The 17291-nt window shown below is 37.7% G+C and overlaps 1 protein-coding gene across 4 annotated transcripts in view; it reads left to right on the top strand.

Moving 5' to 3' along the window:
• Positions 1 to 1091: 1091 nt before the first annotated feature.
• The window catches only part of LOC127410429 (pumilio homolog 2-like), a 54108-nt gene continuing 37908 nt past the window's right edge, over positions 1092 to 17291 (top strand). For 2 of the 4 annotated variants that reach the window (XM_051645690.1, XM_051645687.1), the window contains exons 1-6: positions 1092 to 1263; positions 4031 to 4397; positions 10590 to 10658; positions 12677 to 12782; positions 13003 to 13190; positions 16573 to 16745. In XM_051645690.1, the coding sequence (XP_051501650.1) occupies positions 4044 to 4397; positions 10590 to 10658; positions 12677 to 12782; positions 13003 to 13190; positions 16573 to 16745 (890 nt within the window). In that variant the 5' untranslated portion in view covers positions 1092 to 1263; positions 4031 to 4043. The remainder of the gene's footprint in view (positions 1264 to 4030; positions 4398 to 10589; positions 10659 to 12676; positions 12783 to 13002; positions 13191 to 16572; positions 16746 to 17291) is intronic. The other 2 variants (XM_051645688.1, XM_051645686.1) reach the window with 1 other exon arrangement.

Raw genomic sequence — 17291 nt, 5'->3', positions numbered from 1 at the left:
TTGGGTCAGAATTGATCTTTACTAGGAGGAGTTACCAACACGAAGCATTCTGGGATATATGAACTTTTGAGTGACCCTTATATCATTATGAGAGACAGAGTAAAAGCCCAGAACTACACTGAAAAAATGACTAATAAGAGTTTCTTAAAGGTGCACTCATCATTTTTTCCTCATTAAAAAAGTTGAACTCCTAAAGACATGAATTGTAATTTTGCAATATATGTAGGAAATCATGAGCACTCACATTCAAATGAAGACTCCAGTTACATCAGTAATCTTATAAAAGCTGTTTTATTCTACACGGAGAGGGTCCGCACAATGGGGGCTGCCATATTAGAATCACATGACCAGCCGAATACCACTTGCTCAATCTCATTAACCGTCCTGTTATTCGACACTTTCACTCATTGATTAAAGTAATCATGGCTGACTGTAAATACTAAATTTCTACAATGTTACCTGAAACTTAAAACTACTGATTTTAAATGATGCTGCCTCCAAGCCGCTAGGTGTCAGTGTAAGTCCGAGATGACACAAAGACAAAAGTTACTGTAAAGCATTAACTAACATTCAAAACTCTGAAACACCTACCAATTATTTATTATTATCATTTTCTACCATTAGAATCATAGTAACCTCATCAAAACTATACAACACAGATGGAAGTATGTGAATTACGTAGTGACCAAAAATGTTAAACAAATTAAAATGATATTATATTCTAGCTTCTTCAAAGGGGTGTTTCAGCGTGAAATATTTACGTTTCCATTGAGCATGATATAAATATTGGGGGGGGGGGGGGGGGCGTTGTACTTGCTTGTTTTCATTAATGGGGGGGTTACCTCCCCCCCCGAATTCAATAGTTCAACTAGATGATACATAGATAGATAGATAGATAGATAGATAGACAGAATAAATAAATAATGTACATGACCCAAACAGCAAACTGACGAACTGTGTCAGACCCGTACCGTGTCTATCAAACATCATCAAATGCATTCAAAGCAGTGTTTTGGATGACGTTCAGTGAATATGTGATCTACAGATGTCAGTGCGCAGGTCTGATGTTGGATGCGCCCTATGTGTGTGTAATGTATGTGCACAGGGGAGGAGGGCACCAATCCTCCCAAACTCCTACACAAGAGCCTCCAACACCTAATCATTAAAACACACACCACATCTCCACGGAAACGAAATTTACACACAGAACCGCGTCCATCACAACCTCGAAGTATCGGCCTTGGACATCATCATACATCGCGCGTGAGTATCTTTGAGCAGATGGGATAGATATATCAGAGCGTGAGCGTCAATTGTTGCCCCTTTTGTTTAGGGGCTCGTGCAGGGGGCCATGTTGTGAGTGTATCAGTCAGAAGACCTGGGGTTTTATCCATTAATACTCATTAAATGCTCTCCGTGTTGTGTTCATAACGTTGGTACCGACGTGTAGAGATGCATGGTTGTTTGTAGCAAGCATGTAAGGGGTTCATTGGTTGTAAAATGAACTTTTAGAGGTGAGAGGCCTGTGTGTTCTTTTATCAACAAAGCGTCTCGCGCATCTGAGCTAACACACTAGCAGAGACACAATCACACCAAAACATGACTTCGCTTGAGTTTTAGATCCATAATAAGAGTTAATGTTCAATGTTAAGGCCGTTGAACAATTCGCTAGCGCTCTTTGTTATGTTTTAAAAAGAAATAAATCAGGTTTTGTTTGGAAACAAGCTCTCTCTCGCGCTGAGTGTTAGCGAGGCGCTAGCTGGCGGAGTTATGGGCCCTGTGATGCTAACAGACAAAATAGACACAAATAGACTGAAACAACTACCGAGCACACATATCTAACAGTGTTATTGAGATATTATGAAACTGAGACACAAAGGCAAAATAAATCGCAACCTGTGTTAAATGTATATCTAATATGAAGCCAAAATCCACCGTCGTCCACCATCTGTATATTAGCCGCAAGCATCGTGCTTCCACTGCACACCCAAAACATTAGCATAGAAACGCATTATTTTGAATTAAAGTACGTTTATTTACTCAAATTATTGTCAGTATAAATTATAACTCGACATTGAACCAGCTGGCTAGATAGCCAGCATGGTTTAGTTAGTGGCCACCTTTTCTGAAGATGATAGGGAAATCATGGTGCTGCTTTGTTCTTCTGACACTTTATTTTTAATTTGTTTATTTGTGTCTGAATATACACTGGCGGCCAAAAGTTTGGAATAATGTACAGATTTTGCTCTTATGGAAAGACATTGGTACTTTTATTCACCAAAGTGGCATTCAACCGATCACAATGTATAGTCAGGACATTAATAACATGAAAAATTACTATTACAATTTGAAAAAAATGTTCAGAACTTCTTAAACTACTTCAAAGAGTTCTCATCAAAAAAATCCTCCACATGCAGCAATGACAGCTTTGCAGATCCTTGGCATTCTAGCTGTCAGTTTGTCCAGATGCTCAGGTGACATTTCACCCCACGCTTCCTGTAGCACTTACCATAGATGTGGCTGTCTTGTCGGGCACTTCTCACACACCTTACAGTCTAACTGATCCCACAAAAGCTCAATGGGGTTAAGATCCATAACACTCTTTTACAATTATCTGTTGTCCAATGTCTGTGTTTCTTTTCCCACTCTAACCTTTTCTTTTTGTTTTTCTGTTTCAAAAGTGGCTTTTTCTTTGCAATTCTTCCCATGAGACCTGCGCCCCTGAGTCTTCTCTTTACTGTTGTACATGAAACTGGTGTTTAGCAGGTAGAATTCAATGAAGCTGTCAGCTGAGGACATGTGAGGCATCTATTTCTCAAACTAGAGACTCTGATGTACTTATCCTCTTGATTAGTTGTACATCTGGCCTTCCACATCTCTTTCTGTCCTTGTTAGAGCCAGTTGTCCTTTGTCTTTGAAGACTGTATTGTACACCTTTGTATGAAATCTTTGTTTTGGCATTGTATAGCCTTCCTTCCTCAAAACAATGCTTAACTGATGTGTTTCTAGAGAAAGCTGTTTCTTTTTTGCCATTTTTGACCTGATATTGACCTTAAGACATGCCAGTCTATTGCATACTGTGGCAACTCAAAAACAAACACAAAGACAATGTTAAGCTTCATTTAACAAACCAAATATCTTTCAACTGTGTTTGATATAATGGCAAGTGATTTTCTAATACCAAATTAGCATTTTAGCATGATTAATCAAGGTTAAGATGTTGGAGTGATGGCTGCTGGAAATGGGGTCTGTCTAGATTTGATCAAAAATGACTTTTTTTCAAATAGTGATGGTGCTGTTTTTTTTTTTCATCAGTAATGTCCTGACTATACTTTGTGATCAGTTGAATGCCACTTTGGTGAATTAAAGTACCAGTTTCCTTCCGAAACAGCAAAATCTGTACATTATTCCAAACTTTTGGCCGACAGTGTAAAATAAAGTGTCAGAAGAACAAAGCAGCACCATGATTTCCCTATCATCTTATTGTTTTTTAAATGTTTTATAGTTTTTAAATGAAATTCACAAGCAGGCCAAGAATATATGCGTGAGCTGGTGGTTAATTTTAAAGGCTTCTGTTACACAGTTGTTATTGTATTGTTGCTAAGTTGTATTTGTCATAAAGTATATGTTATAGTTTCTTGTATGGAATCATATGTAGGTATAGTTTCAAGTAGTTAATATACCATCAGCAGCATTATGACAAGGTTAGAATGTTGTATTGGCTGTTGTTTGCAGGTTGCTGTGTTAACATTATAGGGTTGGCTTTTAATGAAAAGAGAAGGGGTTAAACAAGTATTTCAGGGTAACAAGATAACGTTTTGCATAACCCACCTGTCTGATTTCCTTAAAACATTAGCTTTATTTGAATAGATTCTGTATTCTGAACCTCTGGTTAAATCAAACAAATTCAAGATAGACCATTTAGTCAATTATTATTGAATAAAATGGTATTTTGGCCTTATAAGCACGAGGATTTTAATGCCGTGGAGTAAAATAACTTGACATGTAGCTAACACACATTTCTTTGTAGGTTTTCCCGTGGAATGAGTGTTCCATGCAGCATCCTAGGTATGAATGACGTGGCCTGGCAGGAGACGCGAGGCAGGATGCTGCACACAAACGGTGCGCCAGAGGCCGGAGGGGTCCGAGTCCATGCTGGGGGCTCTCTGGCCACATTAGGAGCAGCTGGGCAGGGACCTGGTGGAGCACACCCTCTGCCAGGGATGGACCGGGTGGCCAATCCCAACCCTGGCACCCCTCTGCCTCCACTGAGTGGCCGTTCTCAAGACGATGCCACTGTGGGATATTTCTTTCAAAGGCAGCCCGGGGAGCAGCTGGGGGGATGCAGTACAAGCAAACACCGCTGGCCTACTGGTGATGGAAACCATATTGACCAGGTATGAATTTGATGCAGAGCTCACAGATGTCTGCTCAGTGCTGGTCTCTTGTTCAGTATATGCTGAAGAATCTAATGGATCTAATGATTGGTCGCTCAGCCACCAGAGGAATGTGAACCCTGGGCATGATGGCAGGAAAGTATAGGCCTATCTGCAAAGTTATGCAAGAAGTTTATAAGCTAGAGCACAAAGACACAGGGTTTCCTGGTGTATTAAAACCTTAAGGTTATCCTGGTGCCAGTTGGTGATCTGAATAATTTTCCGTTGCCTATATATATATATATATTGATTAAATTTGTATTAAGTGGGATAGTGTACAGTCAACTAGTTATAGTGTAAATGGGCACTAAGTTACAATTTAAGTAACAAAACGAAATATTTGAGAATTGCACCATTAAACCTTATGTAAAAACTAAATATTTGCAGAAGCCTCCGACCAGACGTTACAGCTGGAATGCAAAAGCAAAATGACTGAATGACATTAATAAGATCAGGTTTTATGGGACAGACTTGAATCCTTTAGAGACATATGATGATGTTGACATCAGAGTCAGAAATTAAGGGAGGCTTGGGGCAAAATTGACAAAATGCCCCCAAAATTCTAAATATGAATAAAGAATCCTCTGTTTTTTATCCTTAACATCTGATGTAGTTCTTAATGTTCTGTTCTAGGCTTAGTGATACATATTATGGCATAAATTTAGTTGATGTTGATTTAATTTTATGGGTAAGAGGTAGGAGTGTAACAGTTTATCATGGCACGATGCAACGCTGTTCAAAAACGTAAAGTTGCACAGTGTGGAGTTTTTAATTTTTATTAAATAAAATCATAATAATTTCATGTTTGTTCTCTCGAATATGCGCAACATCCCAGATGATGTCCCGGGCTTCAAAGATTTGTATTTATCTACAAAATGTAATGCTGAATATTATGTATAAAAATGCTATGGGGTAATATAATACTAATGTAAAATGTAATGTCTGATTTTATTTCATCCTTAAATTTAGAGCCTACAGTATTTAACTTGATAAGCACAAACTTCCATTAAAAATGTATATTTGAGGGGCCTGGGTAGCTCAGCGAGTAAAGACACTGACTACTACCCCTGGAGTCGTAAGTTCGAATCCAGGGCCTGCTGAGTGACTCCAGCCAGGTCTCCTAAGCAACCAAATTGGCCCGGTTGCTAGGGAGGGTAAAGTCACATGGGGTAACCTCCTCATGGTTGCTATAATGTGGTTCTCGCTCTCGGTGGGGCGCGTGGTAAGTTGTGCATGGATGCCGCGGAGAATAGCGTGAAGCCCCTACACGCGCTATGTCTCCGCGGAAACGCGCTCAAGCCACGTGATAAGATGCATGGATTGACTGTCTCAGACACGGAGGCAACTGAGATTCATCCTCTGCCACTCGGATTGAGGCGAGTCACTACGCCACCACGAGGACTTAGAGCGCATTGGGAATTGGGCATTCCAAATTGGGGAGAAAAAAAAGTCTATTTGAAAAGAATATTTTAGATTTAATCAGTGACAACACTATTTTATTATATGCAATATTTAAAATATTTTAAATGTATTTAATCAGTGACATATATATCTAACATTCTGCTTTGCAGAATTATTAAGATTTCCAGTTGATGTCACCATTGCCCTGTGCTGGGTTGATTTTTAGTCCCAGTGTATCACTGAGGGATCATTTAACACTTTAATGAACAGTACTTTAGTTAAGTTTTACTAGTGAAGGAAAGGAACTTTTTTGCAAATGTCTTAAAAGGGGGGGGGGAAGTACAGTCATAACTTTTCTTTGAATCAGTTACATCCTGTGTGCGAGATCCCCATTTAATAAATGCAGCCCAATTTGGTATAGTAGGGAGAGAGGATGACTTGACTGTACCCCACAAATCGTGCGTTCCATTTGCATCGGAAGTCGGAGCTCCGAGTTATTTTCCGAGTTCCGAGACCGGAACTGACAAATGGATCGCCCCCTGATGTCGGAATTCCTACTCGGGAAAGTCGGACGAACTCAGAGGACCCCGAGTTCAGAAAGCAAGATGGCTGCAAAGAGCATCGATTGTAGTATTCTGTGGGTTTAAAGTTTTTTTTTTTTTGTGTCCAATTTAGTAAGTCGTATACACAATACTGTATTACCGTTGCCTATAGGCATGTTGCTACGATCCTGTTATGCGTGAATTACCGCATAATGTGTTGTTTATAAACTGGTACAGCTAAAATTGACTAGGTCGCTGCTGCTAACAACAACAATGGTTGCTGCTGCTACAAGAACAATGGTCAATGTTGCTACAACAACACTGCCTAACGTTACAAACTGTAAAACCGTTTACACATAAACCCCGTTAGGCAAATTTATATTGCAAATATACGTTTGTACTTCCATAGGGCATTACCCTTTGTTTACACTGCTGGTTGGATTAAAACGAGGTTAACATGTTTTGATACAATCAAATACGCGGAAACATTAACATACCTTCTCCGCTTTCTGTCATCTTCCTCGAGGTCTCTTAGGTGAAGGGCATACTTACTTTGTAGCTCTCTGTACTCCAAAAGAGCTAGTGCAACAATTACTTTCCTGGAGGCGTCCATCTTTTTTTCCGACTTGTAGTGTTGTGTGTAATGGAACGCATCCAACTCGGATTTCTTGTTTTTTTTTAATGGATATAACGTCGATCCGAGTCATGAGCTCCGACTTCTGAGACAAATGGAACACAGCATAAGTATTAAAATAAGGCCTAAAGTGTTATGAACTGAATCGTGAGATGAGTTAATCATTACACTCCTAGGTAATATATTTTCTGTCTAATTATTTAGATGGAGAACTATCTAAACAAATTTATTAAATTGAAGTATTTGAAATGAGAGGAGACACTTTTTTTTAAGAATAAAATATTACGTTACGAAAGTACAAAATGCCCTTGAAAATCAAATCCAGGGGGCAATTACTGCTTCTTAATGGTAAAGTTAATTTCTGAAACTGATTGAGATTAACATTAGCTTTCCTTTACAAGAAAGAACTTTATGTAAAAAATAAAAAAAAAGACTTCTTTTTAGCATTAAACCACTCTTAACAGTGCACTTGCCTGTGTGCATCGCCTGGTGTCACTGGCATGCTAAGTTTCAACACATACAACATTTATAGGATATTAAAATAAACTATATTAATTTTGTAGACATACTTTGATGTTGGCTCGACAAAGCCTTGTCCAAAAGTAAAAAAAAAAGAAAAAAGTTTAAAAGCTTGGGGTTTTACAGATAGATAGATAGACATAGATAGATGTTGCTAGGCATTGTTAGCATGTTGTAACATGATGCTAGCCAATGTTAGTATGTGATGCTGGCATATAGCAAGGTGATGCTAGCATGTTGCTAAGCGTTGCTGGCATGTATTAGCTAGTTGCTAGTTGTTGCTAGCATGCAGCTAGGTGTTGCTGACATGTAGCAAGGTGTTGTTGGCATGTAGGTAGGTATTGCTAGCATGTTGCTAAGCATTGCTAGTATGTTTTAGCTAGCTGCTAGGTGTTGCTAGCATGCAGCTAGGCATTGCTGACGTAGCTAGGTGTTGTTGGCATGTAGCTAGGTAATGCTGGCATGTTGCTAAGCATTGCTAGTATGTTTTAGCTAGTTGCTAGGTGTTGCTAGCATGCAGCAAGGTGTTGCTAGCATGCAGCTAGGTGTTGCTGACGTAGCTAGGTGTTGTTGGCATGTAGCTAGGTATTGCTGGCATGTTGCTAAGCGTTGCTAGTATGTTTTAGCTAGTTGCTAGGTGTTGCTAGCATGCAGCTAGTTGTTGTTATCATGTTGTTAAGCATTGCTAGTATGTTTTAACTAGTTGCTAGGTGTTGCTAGCATGCAGCTAGTTGGTGTTGTTAAGCATTGCTAGTATGTTTTAACTAGTTGCTAGTTGTTGCTAGCATGCAGCTAGGTGTTGCTGACATGTAGCAAGGTGTTGTTGGCATGTAGCTAGGTATTGCTAGCATGTTGCTAAGCATTGCTAGTATGTTTTAGCTAGCTGCTGGGTGTTGCTAGCATGCAGCTAGGCGTTGCTGACGTAGCTAGGTGTTGTTGGCATGTAGCTAGGTATTGCTGGCATGTAGCTAGGTATTGCTAGTATGTTTTAGCTAGCTGCTAGGTGTTGCTAGCATGCAGCTAGGTGTTGCTGACGTAGCTAGGTGTTGTTGGCATGTAGCTAGGTATTGCTGGCATGTTGCTAAGCGTTGCTAGTATGTTTTAGCTAGTTGCTAGGTGTTGCTAGCATGCAGCTGGTTGTTGTTATCATGTTGTTAAGCATTGTTAGTATGTTTTAACTAGTTGCTAGGTGTTGCTAGCATGCAGCTAGTTGGTGTTGTTAAGCATTGCTAGTATGTTTTAACTAGTTGCTAGGTGTTGCTAGCATGCAGCTAGTTGGTGTTGTTAAGCGTTGCTAGTATGTTTTAGCTATTTGCTAGTGTGTTCTGGCTAGTTGTAAGGTGTTGCTAGCATTTAGAAAGAGAGAGAGAGAGAAAAGGGAGGGACAGATAGGAAGAAAGAGAGAGATAGATAATGAACTTCTATGAGATTTTTCAGAGTTTTGATTGCGTACTGTTCGAACAATTTTGGTGTCAGAAGAATTAATTTTAAATAGTAGAAACTATTTTGTCAAGCCAACATAATGTCAGTTTGCCCAATATTTATTTACTCTTAATAATTTTAGATACAGTTCCTGAATAAAATTATTTATATATTTTAAAACTGTTTATTATGGGTTTTAGTTTGTTTTTTTAGGTATCGTATTTCAATGGAAAAGTAATATATGATAGTTATATGAGACAAAAAAAAAAAACTGTAATGAGAGAACACTAAAATTCATGGCTTTTCAACACTCCCCTTTACAAGTTTGAAGGCTGTTCTTTTTTATTTTTTTTATTTTTTTTTAATATAAATAAAGGTAAACATCAAATTATACAACTAGCATACACAGAGAGCTTACAATCTAATAGTTAAGTCTTGCCTTAAGAACAAACAGTGCAGCTAAATTAAGCAAACTAACTTGTAGTTATTAAAGTAGTATTCAATATTTTGACCAATTTTGGTTATGCTTTCAGCTACCAATTAGTGTAGTACTCCCAGGCAGCTCTATTCAACATAAAACCATTCTGCAGATTTTCCCACAATATCAACGCATAAAATATGAAGAAAGTCTTCAGATTTCCTAGTCATTCCTAACTTATACCTTTAAAAACTTTGATAGTGCTTCAGGAAACATGATTGCTTTTTCTCACATAATGTAGGCTATTCAAAAGCCCCTGGTAAAACTCCATTTGTTGTAACTGTTAATGTGTCTCAAGGACATTATCTATTTTCAATCAGTTGAGACGAACATTCCCAAAACAACAGAAAATCTTCTAAAAGGAAACAGCACCAAAAATAATCTTGCTCGAAGCTTACATTTCTATGTTTTCTCCATCCAGTGTACATAAAATGCAAGACATGTGAGAATAACAGTTCATAAAGATACTTTTGAGTCTTTGTCATTAATTCAAGGGGGCAAAAGCAAAATGCACAGACTAACTGGATACTTAATACCAGCAACAGATAGAAATGCACTTTGCCTAGTCTTGTCTGTGCTTCTTGTCTCTTTCTATGTCTTTCACTTTCAGTAGATATCACATCTTAAAACATAACGAATTCATAAAACTGCATCTTTAGTAGTAGTTCAGGCTTGTGTGTTAGTATGGTGGAAATTAGGGCTGTGCAATTAATCACAATAAAATCGCGATATCAGCATGTGCAATTTCTAAACTACAGCAAGCTGCAATTTTTTTTTTTAAAACTCAGAATTATTGATGTTTAATTCACCATTAATATTGGCACACATCTTTTGCACACTGATGAGATTTCGCTAATCTGAATCCATAAAGAAATAACTGATGCTATCATCAATCACTTATACAAAGACATTTTATGTCCTCTTGAAATGTTTTTGAACACAGACATTTTTAAATAAGGAAAAATATTAGCTAAAATAGCAGTTAAAATTGCAATATGATTTTTTTGGTCCATATTCCACAGCCCTAGTGTAAATTTCTCACATTTTATGGATAAATGCTAGTATTTGATGTCTGAGACATGTTTGTTCTGTGCTCTACCTTAGTGGAAATGAAATGGGAAATGTGGCTGATGTGATAAATGTTTTCTTCTGTGTAGGTACGCCCTGTGGATGAGATGAATTATGACTTTCAAGCCTTGGCTCTGGAGTCTCGTGGAATGGGTGAGGTATGTGATCAGAGATGAAGGTTTTAATGATCTTTTTCACTGAATGGACCTTTTTCCACATTTCTGGGTTTGGAACACAAAAGTAAACTACAGTGGGGTAAATCTCTATAGCGGTGAAAGGGAGCATACAGCAAAAAATGTTTTGCATTCAACTATGAAATCCACTATTAGGTTTCCGTGACTTTCCAAAGGGGGAAAATAATAGAGAGAGATTGATTACAGCAGTCAGAAGAGAGAGAGAGATGCCAAATTTACTCTCTCAGCACAGCAGCTGCATTTGAAACCCCACTGCAGCAGTGGTGACGTTTTTTTTTTTTTAAATTAATGCCAAAGTAATATAACACAAAAACTAATGTTATACATTTACACTAAATTAAAAACGAGCAAGTCCACGAAAATGTCAACCATACCATTGAAAAATAAAGTTTTAAGCAAAGGCACAAAACCCCTTTTAAATTGTTCATTTAGATCTATATATTACTGTATTATAGTGCTAAAATGTATTTTTTTAGAAAACTGCATAGTTTATCCACCTCACATGAGGGGTGCACCATTTCTAAAACAACATTTTCAAAGAGCCATATTTTATAATTGCAAAAGAGGGATCAGAGGACTATCTATTTTCACTTTAACAAAATTCCTCGTCTCTGTAAAATGAGTTATCTTAAAAATATGCACACTGTCATAACGCTTTTTAAATTTTTTCATTATAAGAGCCACATTTATGATGTTGCTGCGTTTCAGCGCTGTCACGTAATATGATAAACATAATCTAATATTGCCACGCTGATCTACGTGTTCCGCTTATACTTTACTCCTGCCAGGGAACCACTTACTCACGCAACACTGTCTAAAGCGGTCAATGCAGACTTTAATATGCAGCCTTTTGCGGATTAGTATTCGTGCAAGGCCGTAGCGTGATTTCAGTCTTATTACAATTCATTATGCAGCCTTGATGGATATACAGATGTCTCAGAGATCAAAGCCTACATGTTTTTTATTTTTTATTTGTTTTATTTGTATTTTTTCTCCCCTATTTGGAATGCCCAATTCCCACTACTTAGTAGGTCCTCGTGATTACTCACCTCAATCTGGGTGGCGGAGGACAAGTCTCAGTTGCCTCCACTTCTGAGACAGTCAATCCGCGCATCTTATTACATGGCTTGTTGTGCATTACACCGCGGAGACTCACAGCATGTGGAGGCTCATGCTACTCTCCGCGATCCACGCACAACTTACCATGCGCCCCGCTGAGAGCGAGAACCAATAATCGCGACCACGAGGAGGTTACCCCATGTGACTCTACCCTCCCTAGCAACCGGGCCAATTTGGTTGCTTAGGATACCTGGCTGGAGTCACTCAGCACACCCTGGATTCGAACTCGCGTCTCCAGTGGTGGTAGTCAGCGTCAATACTCGCTGAGCTACCGAGGCCCCCCCAAAGTCTACAAGTTTTAGCGTTTTGGATGGTTTTCCCCTCATCATGTGTGCTGCTTTCACAACTGTCACGTCCATAACGAAGAGATGATACGACCATAACAATGATTTTTTTTTTTTTATGTGAAAACAACTATTCATAAAAATTTAATATTACATGTTCTTAGGAGTGCCAACCCTCTTACATTATGTGGCTATTATTATTTCTGGATTGTGCTTTTCAATTCACAGAATTTTTACAAAGTGTGTGGTCTCCCAAAATCTCATGTCTATTTTAGTCACATCTGTAACGCAAGTTTATTTCCTGATCTAATGTGAAAGAAAACTTTAGACTGAACATTTTCTGATGTCTGGACTTTATCTGCAAGTGTCAATGATTATTCATTCAAATGGTTCTATATACTGGTCATGACTGCTTTATATGTGATGTTAAATTTGAAGTTATCCATGCAAATGTCACATCCGTAACGCTGGAATTGCCCAATTGTAAAAATCTACATGCCAACACACTCTGTGAAAAGGGTCATAGTGCTTTTATTTTTTTGTTGCAAGAATTGATTGCCATGTTGACCTTTGTTACAGCTACTTCCTGCAAAAAAATTGTGGGAATCAGATGAATTGGCAAAAGATGGGCGTAAAGGGATTTTGCTGGGTGAGGAATGGAGAGAGAACGCCTGGGGTTCCTCACGTAAGTTTTTCTGAAATACTGCAATGCGTTGGTTTAATAATAAAATAACTTCCTTATCAGATTAAATAGGTGAAATGTGGTTGTTGAAAACACAATAATTTATGCTTCAGGCAAGTAATGTAAGCATGGATTTCTTAGTCTATGTTTGCATGAGTAAGTGGTTTATTTGAACATTTTTCTTATTATATCGGCACTGGTATTCTTTTCCTCTTCTGTGTAGATCATTCAGTATCTCAGCCCATTATGGTGCGAGGGCGACCAGGCCAGGGCTACAATGGGAATGGTGACGCAAGCTCAGTGCTGTCCCCGCGCTCAGAGGGGGGTGGCCTAGGTGTGAGTATGGTGGAGTACGTCCTCAGCTCCTCCCCTGGAGACAAGATGGATGGTCGCTACAGAAACGGAGGCTATGTGAGTTGATGAGTATGTCATTACTGTCTCTGAGCCAGGGTATAACACTTCAGCTTCTCAGACATCTTAGTTGTTCACAAATGATATGTATTAAGATTTTCTTGGGAAATAAACCATATATTTATGATTTGGTAACAGTATAATAAGGTTCCATTTGTCAACATTAGTTAACATGAACTAACAACGAACAATACTTTTACAGCATTTAATAATCTTGGTTAATGTTAATTTCAACATAGTAATACATTTTTAAAATCAAAAGTTGTATTTGTTATCAGTAGATAATGCACTATGAACGAACAATGAACAATTGTATTTTTAGTAACTAACATTAAAAAAGATTAATAAATGCTGGAAAAAATATATTGTTCATTATTAGTTCGTGATACCTAATACATGAAATAATATTAACGAATGGAGCCTTATTGTAAAGTGTTACCTATGATTTTTATAATGGCAGTGATCAATTTAGAATACTTTAGTAAAATTAGATTTAGTGCCTAGTTACAAGTTGACACATACAGTCGGCAGCACATCATTTATAGGGGGCATAGCTTAAAGTGGGGGAAACAAATCCTGATTGCCATAGTTACTCGTTCATTTTTATGAGAAAAAAATGAGAAATATCTTATTAGGCCATTTTTTTTTTAAGGGAACCCACTGCAAAAAATGCACTTTGTGCTTCAAATTAAGCAAAAAATTCACAACAGATTTATTTTACCAGCCTATTTAACAAAAGAAGCTAAAAGAATACTGCTGTGAATACAAGCAGTCTCACATCTGAATGTTGCACATCTGCAGCAAACTTTGCATATTCTATTTCAAATTGTTAGTAAGAAATTTTAATTTAAAGGTGCAGTATGTAAGATTCAGAAACCCTTGTTATTAATGACACCTGTGGCTGTTAAGTGAACTGCAGCCAGCTACCTGTTGCTCGGCCAAAACAATGACGTAACGTACAAAGAGACTGAACGTGATCCACCTGCATCATGCTGACAGATGAGGTAGCATAATTAAAATTACACAGTTATGATTGTTTTACTACAAATTTTGATACTAAACTAAAACTACTTACTGATACACACATACAGCTTCATACTACCGAACTATACCAGACAGTTTACTGTTGCACTGCACTGTTATGTTGCGCTATTGTAAGTTTTGTACGTCATATGTTGTACTACAATCAAGAAACCAGCGTATTTGCTTAAATTTATCCTGTATACCTGACTTTTAGTGTAAAGAGAAGATCGTTGAAATTATTTGAAAGTTACGAAGCAAGGTAGCTTGCAATTCGTCAGCGTTAGCAAGCAAGATCAAGTTAGCTAAAATTACACAGATCAATCCTTATGGCATTATATTTCACATGCTTTGCAGTTATGTGAGCTTACCTGTCCAATAAGAAGAACGCCAATTCGGTGTCCGTTTTGATCTGCAAAACCGAACAAAGGTCCCTCCAGGAATGAAATGCCCTGCCGGTGTTCACTCTAGTTTTCGCTCGACCACGATCACGTTCCCGCTTAGCCAGATGGGATTCAGTAGAGAAATGTTTTTTTTTTTTGGCTTACTGTAAGTTTGTGTAGGAGTCAGTGTTGTGCTGGGAATCGGATATTTGCTGGATTCCATCTCTAAGATAACGTTACCTAGTATTGCAGTTTGTTGTCGCTGTTGAACAGAGGAAGAGAAGCTATTACTGTCTGAGGCAAGGCTCTCGGGAGCGCGCATAAACGTAACATCCTTTGGATTTTCCCAGCAAAAGCGACCCGCTCCCTTCGCATGAAAATCAGTCTACATGCTTTAATAGGAAACCTAGGAAGTCCGGGAAGGGGTCATTTTTTTTAAGTTGCGTTACAAGCCGCTCACACGTTTACAAAAAAAAAAGAGGCAAATATTACATGAAAATTGTTACATATTGCACCTTTAAATGGGATTTTGACATGTTCTCGACCGTATGTACTGTATGTGAAATATCGATCATTATCAGCGATTTTTAGTAGTTCCATTAAATTAAATATGATGAATTATGTTAAAAAATAGTGAGGATATGGAAAAGGCCGATAACTGATTAATCGGCCCATGGTTTTTAAAATATATATATAGAATGTTAAAAAAATGTCTTAGTCTTTCCTTACTCTGACGATGGGCACAGGCATACAGGCTACAAGAGTCCAAAATGAATAAAATTCCAAATGCAGTTCATTGTGCAACCAAAATCCCAATAATAACCAGGAAAAAATATAGATTTGTTGGGTAACATGGGTCTTTTAACTATAAACAAGCCCAAAACACACCAGCGACTCTTATTTTGAAATGACAGAGACTTGGCTCAGTTGCAGTGCTCTATTTCTAAATATTTACCTAATGTATAGGCATTTTATAGCCTAAATATGCACTAGATGAAGAGTTTTTTATATACGTTTCACCAGATGAGGTGTAATGAGGAATAAGTTTTCTTATTATTCACGAGATATGAAGTTGGAGACATTATGTATGTGCTGATGGGGCACGTTTCCATATATTTGCAGTTTTTTTGCATGCCACTGCTTCAATTTAAAACACTTGACTATGTAATCTAAATAACAGAAACATGCATTGAAGTGTGGATAAAAAATATGGATGAATATTGTCAATGATGAAAGATTAAGATACAGCAAATCCCCACGTGATTGTTTTTATTTCACTTTTAGAAGCCACTGTTGTGCTGTAGAACCAAGCCGTTCTAACTGTAGAATGTTCCAGTGCCAGCTAAAGAGGAATAAAAAATAAAAAAAATAGCGCAACTATCGGCATAGATATTTGCTGATGACCGATAGTTCCAAAAAGCAGCTATCGGCACCGATTAATCTGTAAAACCGATATATATCGGTCCACCTCTAGAATGAAATCATTGTCTACATTTTTATCTTATTTACTATTTATGTAATGTAATTTAAATGTCTAGTTTTTTTTGCAAATGCACGCGTTTAGATGTGCGAATCGTATTTTATCTTGTTTCTGAGTTGCTTGTTTGTGCAGCAGTCTCAGCTTTCATGAATTTTTTTTAACAATATGCATTTTTTTTGCTTTATTTAAAAAAAAAAAAAAAAAAAAAAAACCCCTCACAAAAGTTAATAATCACCTATTGGATAACTCTCTCTATTTTCTCCATTGAAATCAATGAGTAGCTATGGTAACTGACATTTGTCGTTGTTCTTGCCTACTGTATCTGTAGGTGATTTTCATTTGGCAAAATTAATATGATGATTAGACTAGACTGAGATGACTTCATGATCTACACACGAACTATGACATACTCAGCCCGTGCTGTGAGAACATGTCACTCCTCTGACAGTAAATTGGCCTCATTCTCTTGGCGTATTTAACAGATTTACTGTGATTACAGGGTGGAGGAGATACAGATCCAGATGGCAGGGAAAAGGGCGATCCAAAAGAAAAGGTTTCTCCATTTGAAGAGGACAAAAGTCCTGAGATGATAGTCGGAGAAGAAGGGGATGCTTCAAAAGCTAATGCCAGAGGATTGCTGAACGGGATGGATCGTGACTGCAAAGACTTCAAGTATGAAGCTTAATCTTCAGAGTTTAGTTGTCAAGATTATTGTAAACGACGACTACTATTAAATATCATTATTATTTTAAAGGAATAGCTCACCCACAAATAAAAATGGCCTTTATTTTCTTAGCAACATGTTGTTCTAAACTATTAAAAAAACTTAAAATACTGTTATTTAAAAAAACATTTTTGGAACAAAAAGTCGAATTTTGTTGAAGAATCTTTATGCAGACCTTCCAATACAAAGACATTTCATAGTGACTACATCTGTCACTCCAGAATAAAAAATTCAAATAACTACTCTAGCAGTTCTGAAATCGAGAATTCAAAAAGATAAACAACACGAAATAAATTACAGTGATTACATGCTACTAACTTAATTTTCTTCCGTGAACCTCGCGAAATCGGTGAATATTTGTTCTCCTGTGCAAGCCATCTCAGGCTGACACCAGACCTGTGTGGATCCAGCCAATGATGCTGAATCATAAAAGCCCTAGAAATGCCAGATTAAGGGTAGCTACAATTTAGTGGCACACCTATAGTACTATATAT

Source organism: Myxocyprinus asiaticus, chromosome 19 (assembly GCF_019703515.2).
Source record: "Myxocyprinus asiaticus isolate MX2 ecotype Aquarium Trade chromosome 19, UBuf_Myxa_2, whole genome shotgun sequence".
Taxonomy (NCBI): domain Eukaryota; kingdom Metazoa; phylum Chordata; class Actinopteri; order Cypriniformes; family Catostomidae; genus Myxocyprinus; species Myxocyprinus asiaticus.
This window is presented reverse-complemented; position numbering and strand designations above follow the sequence as displayed.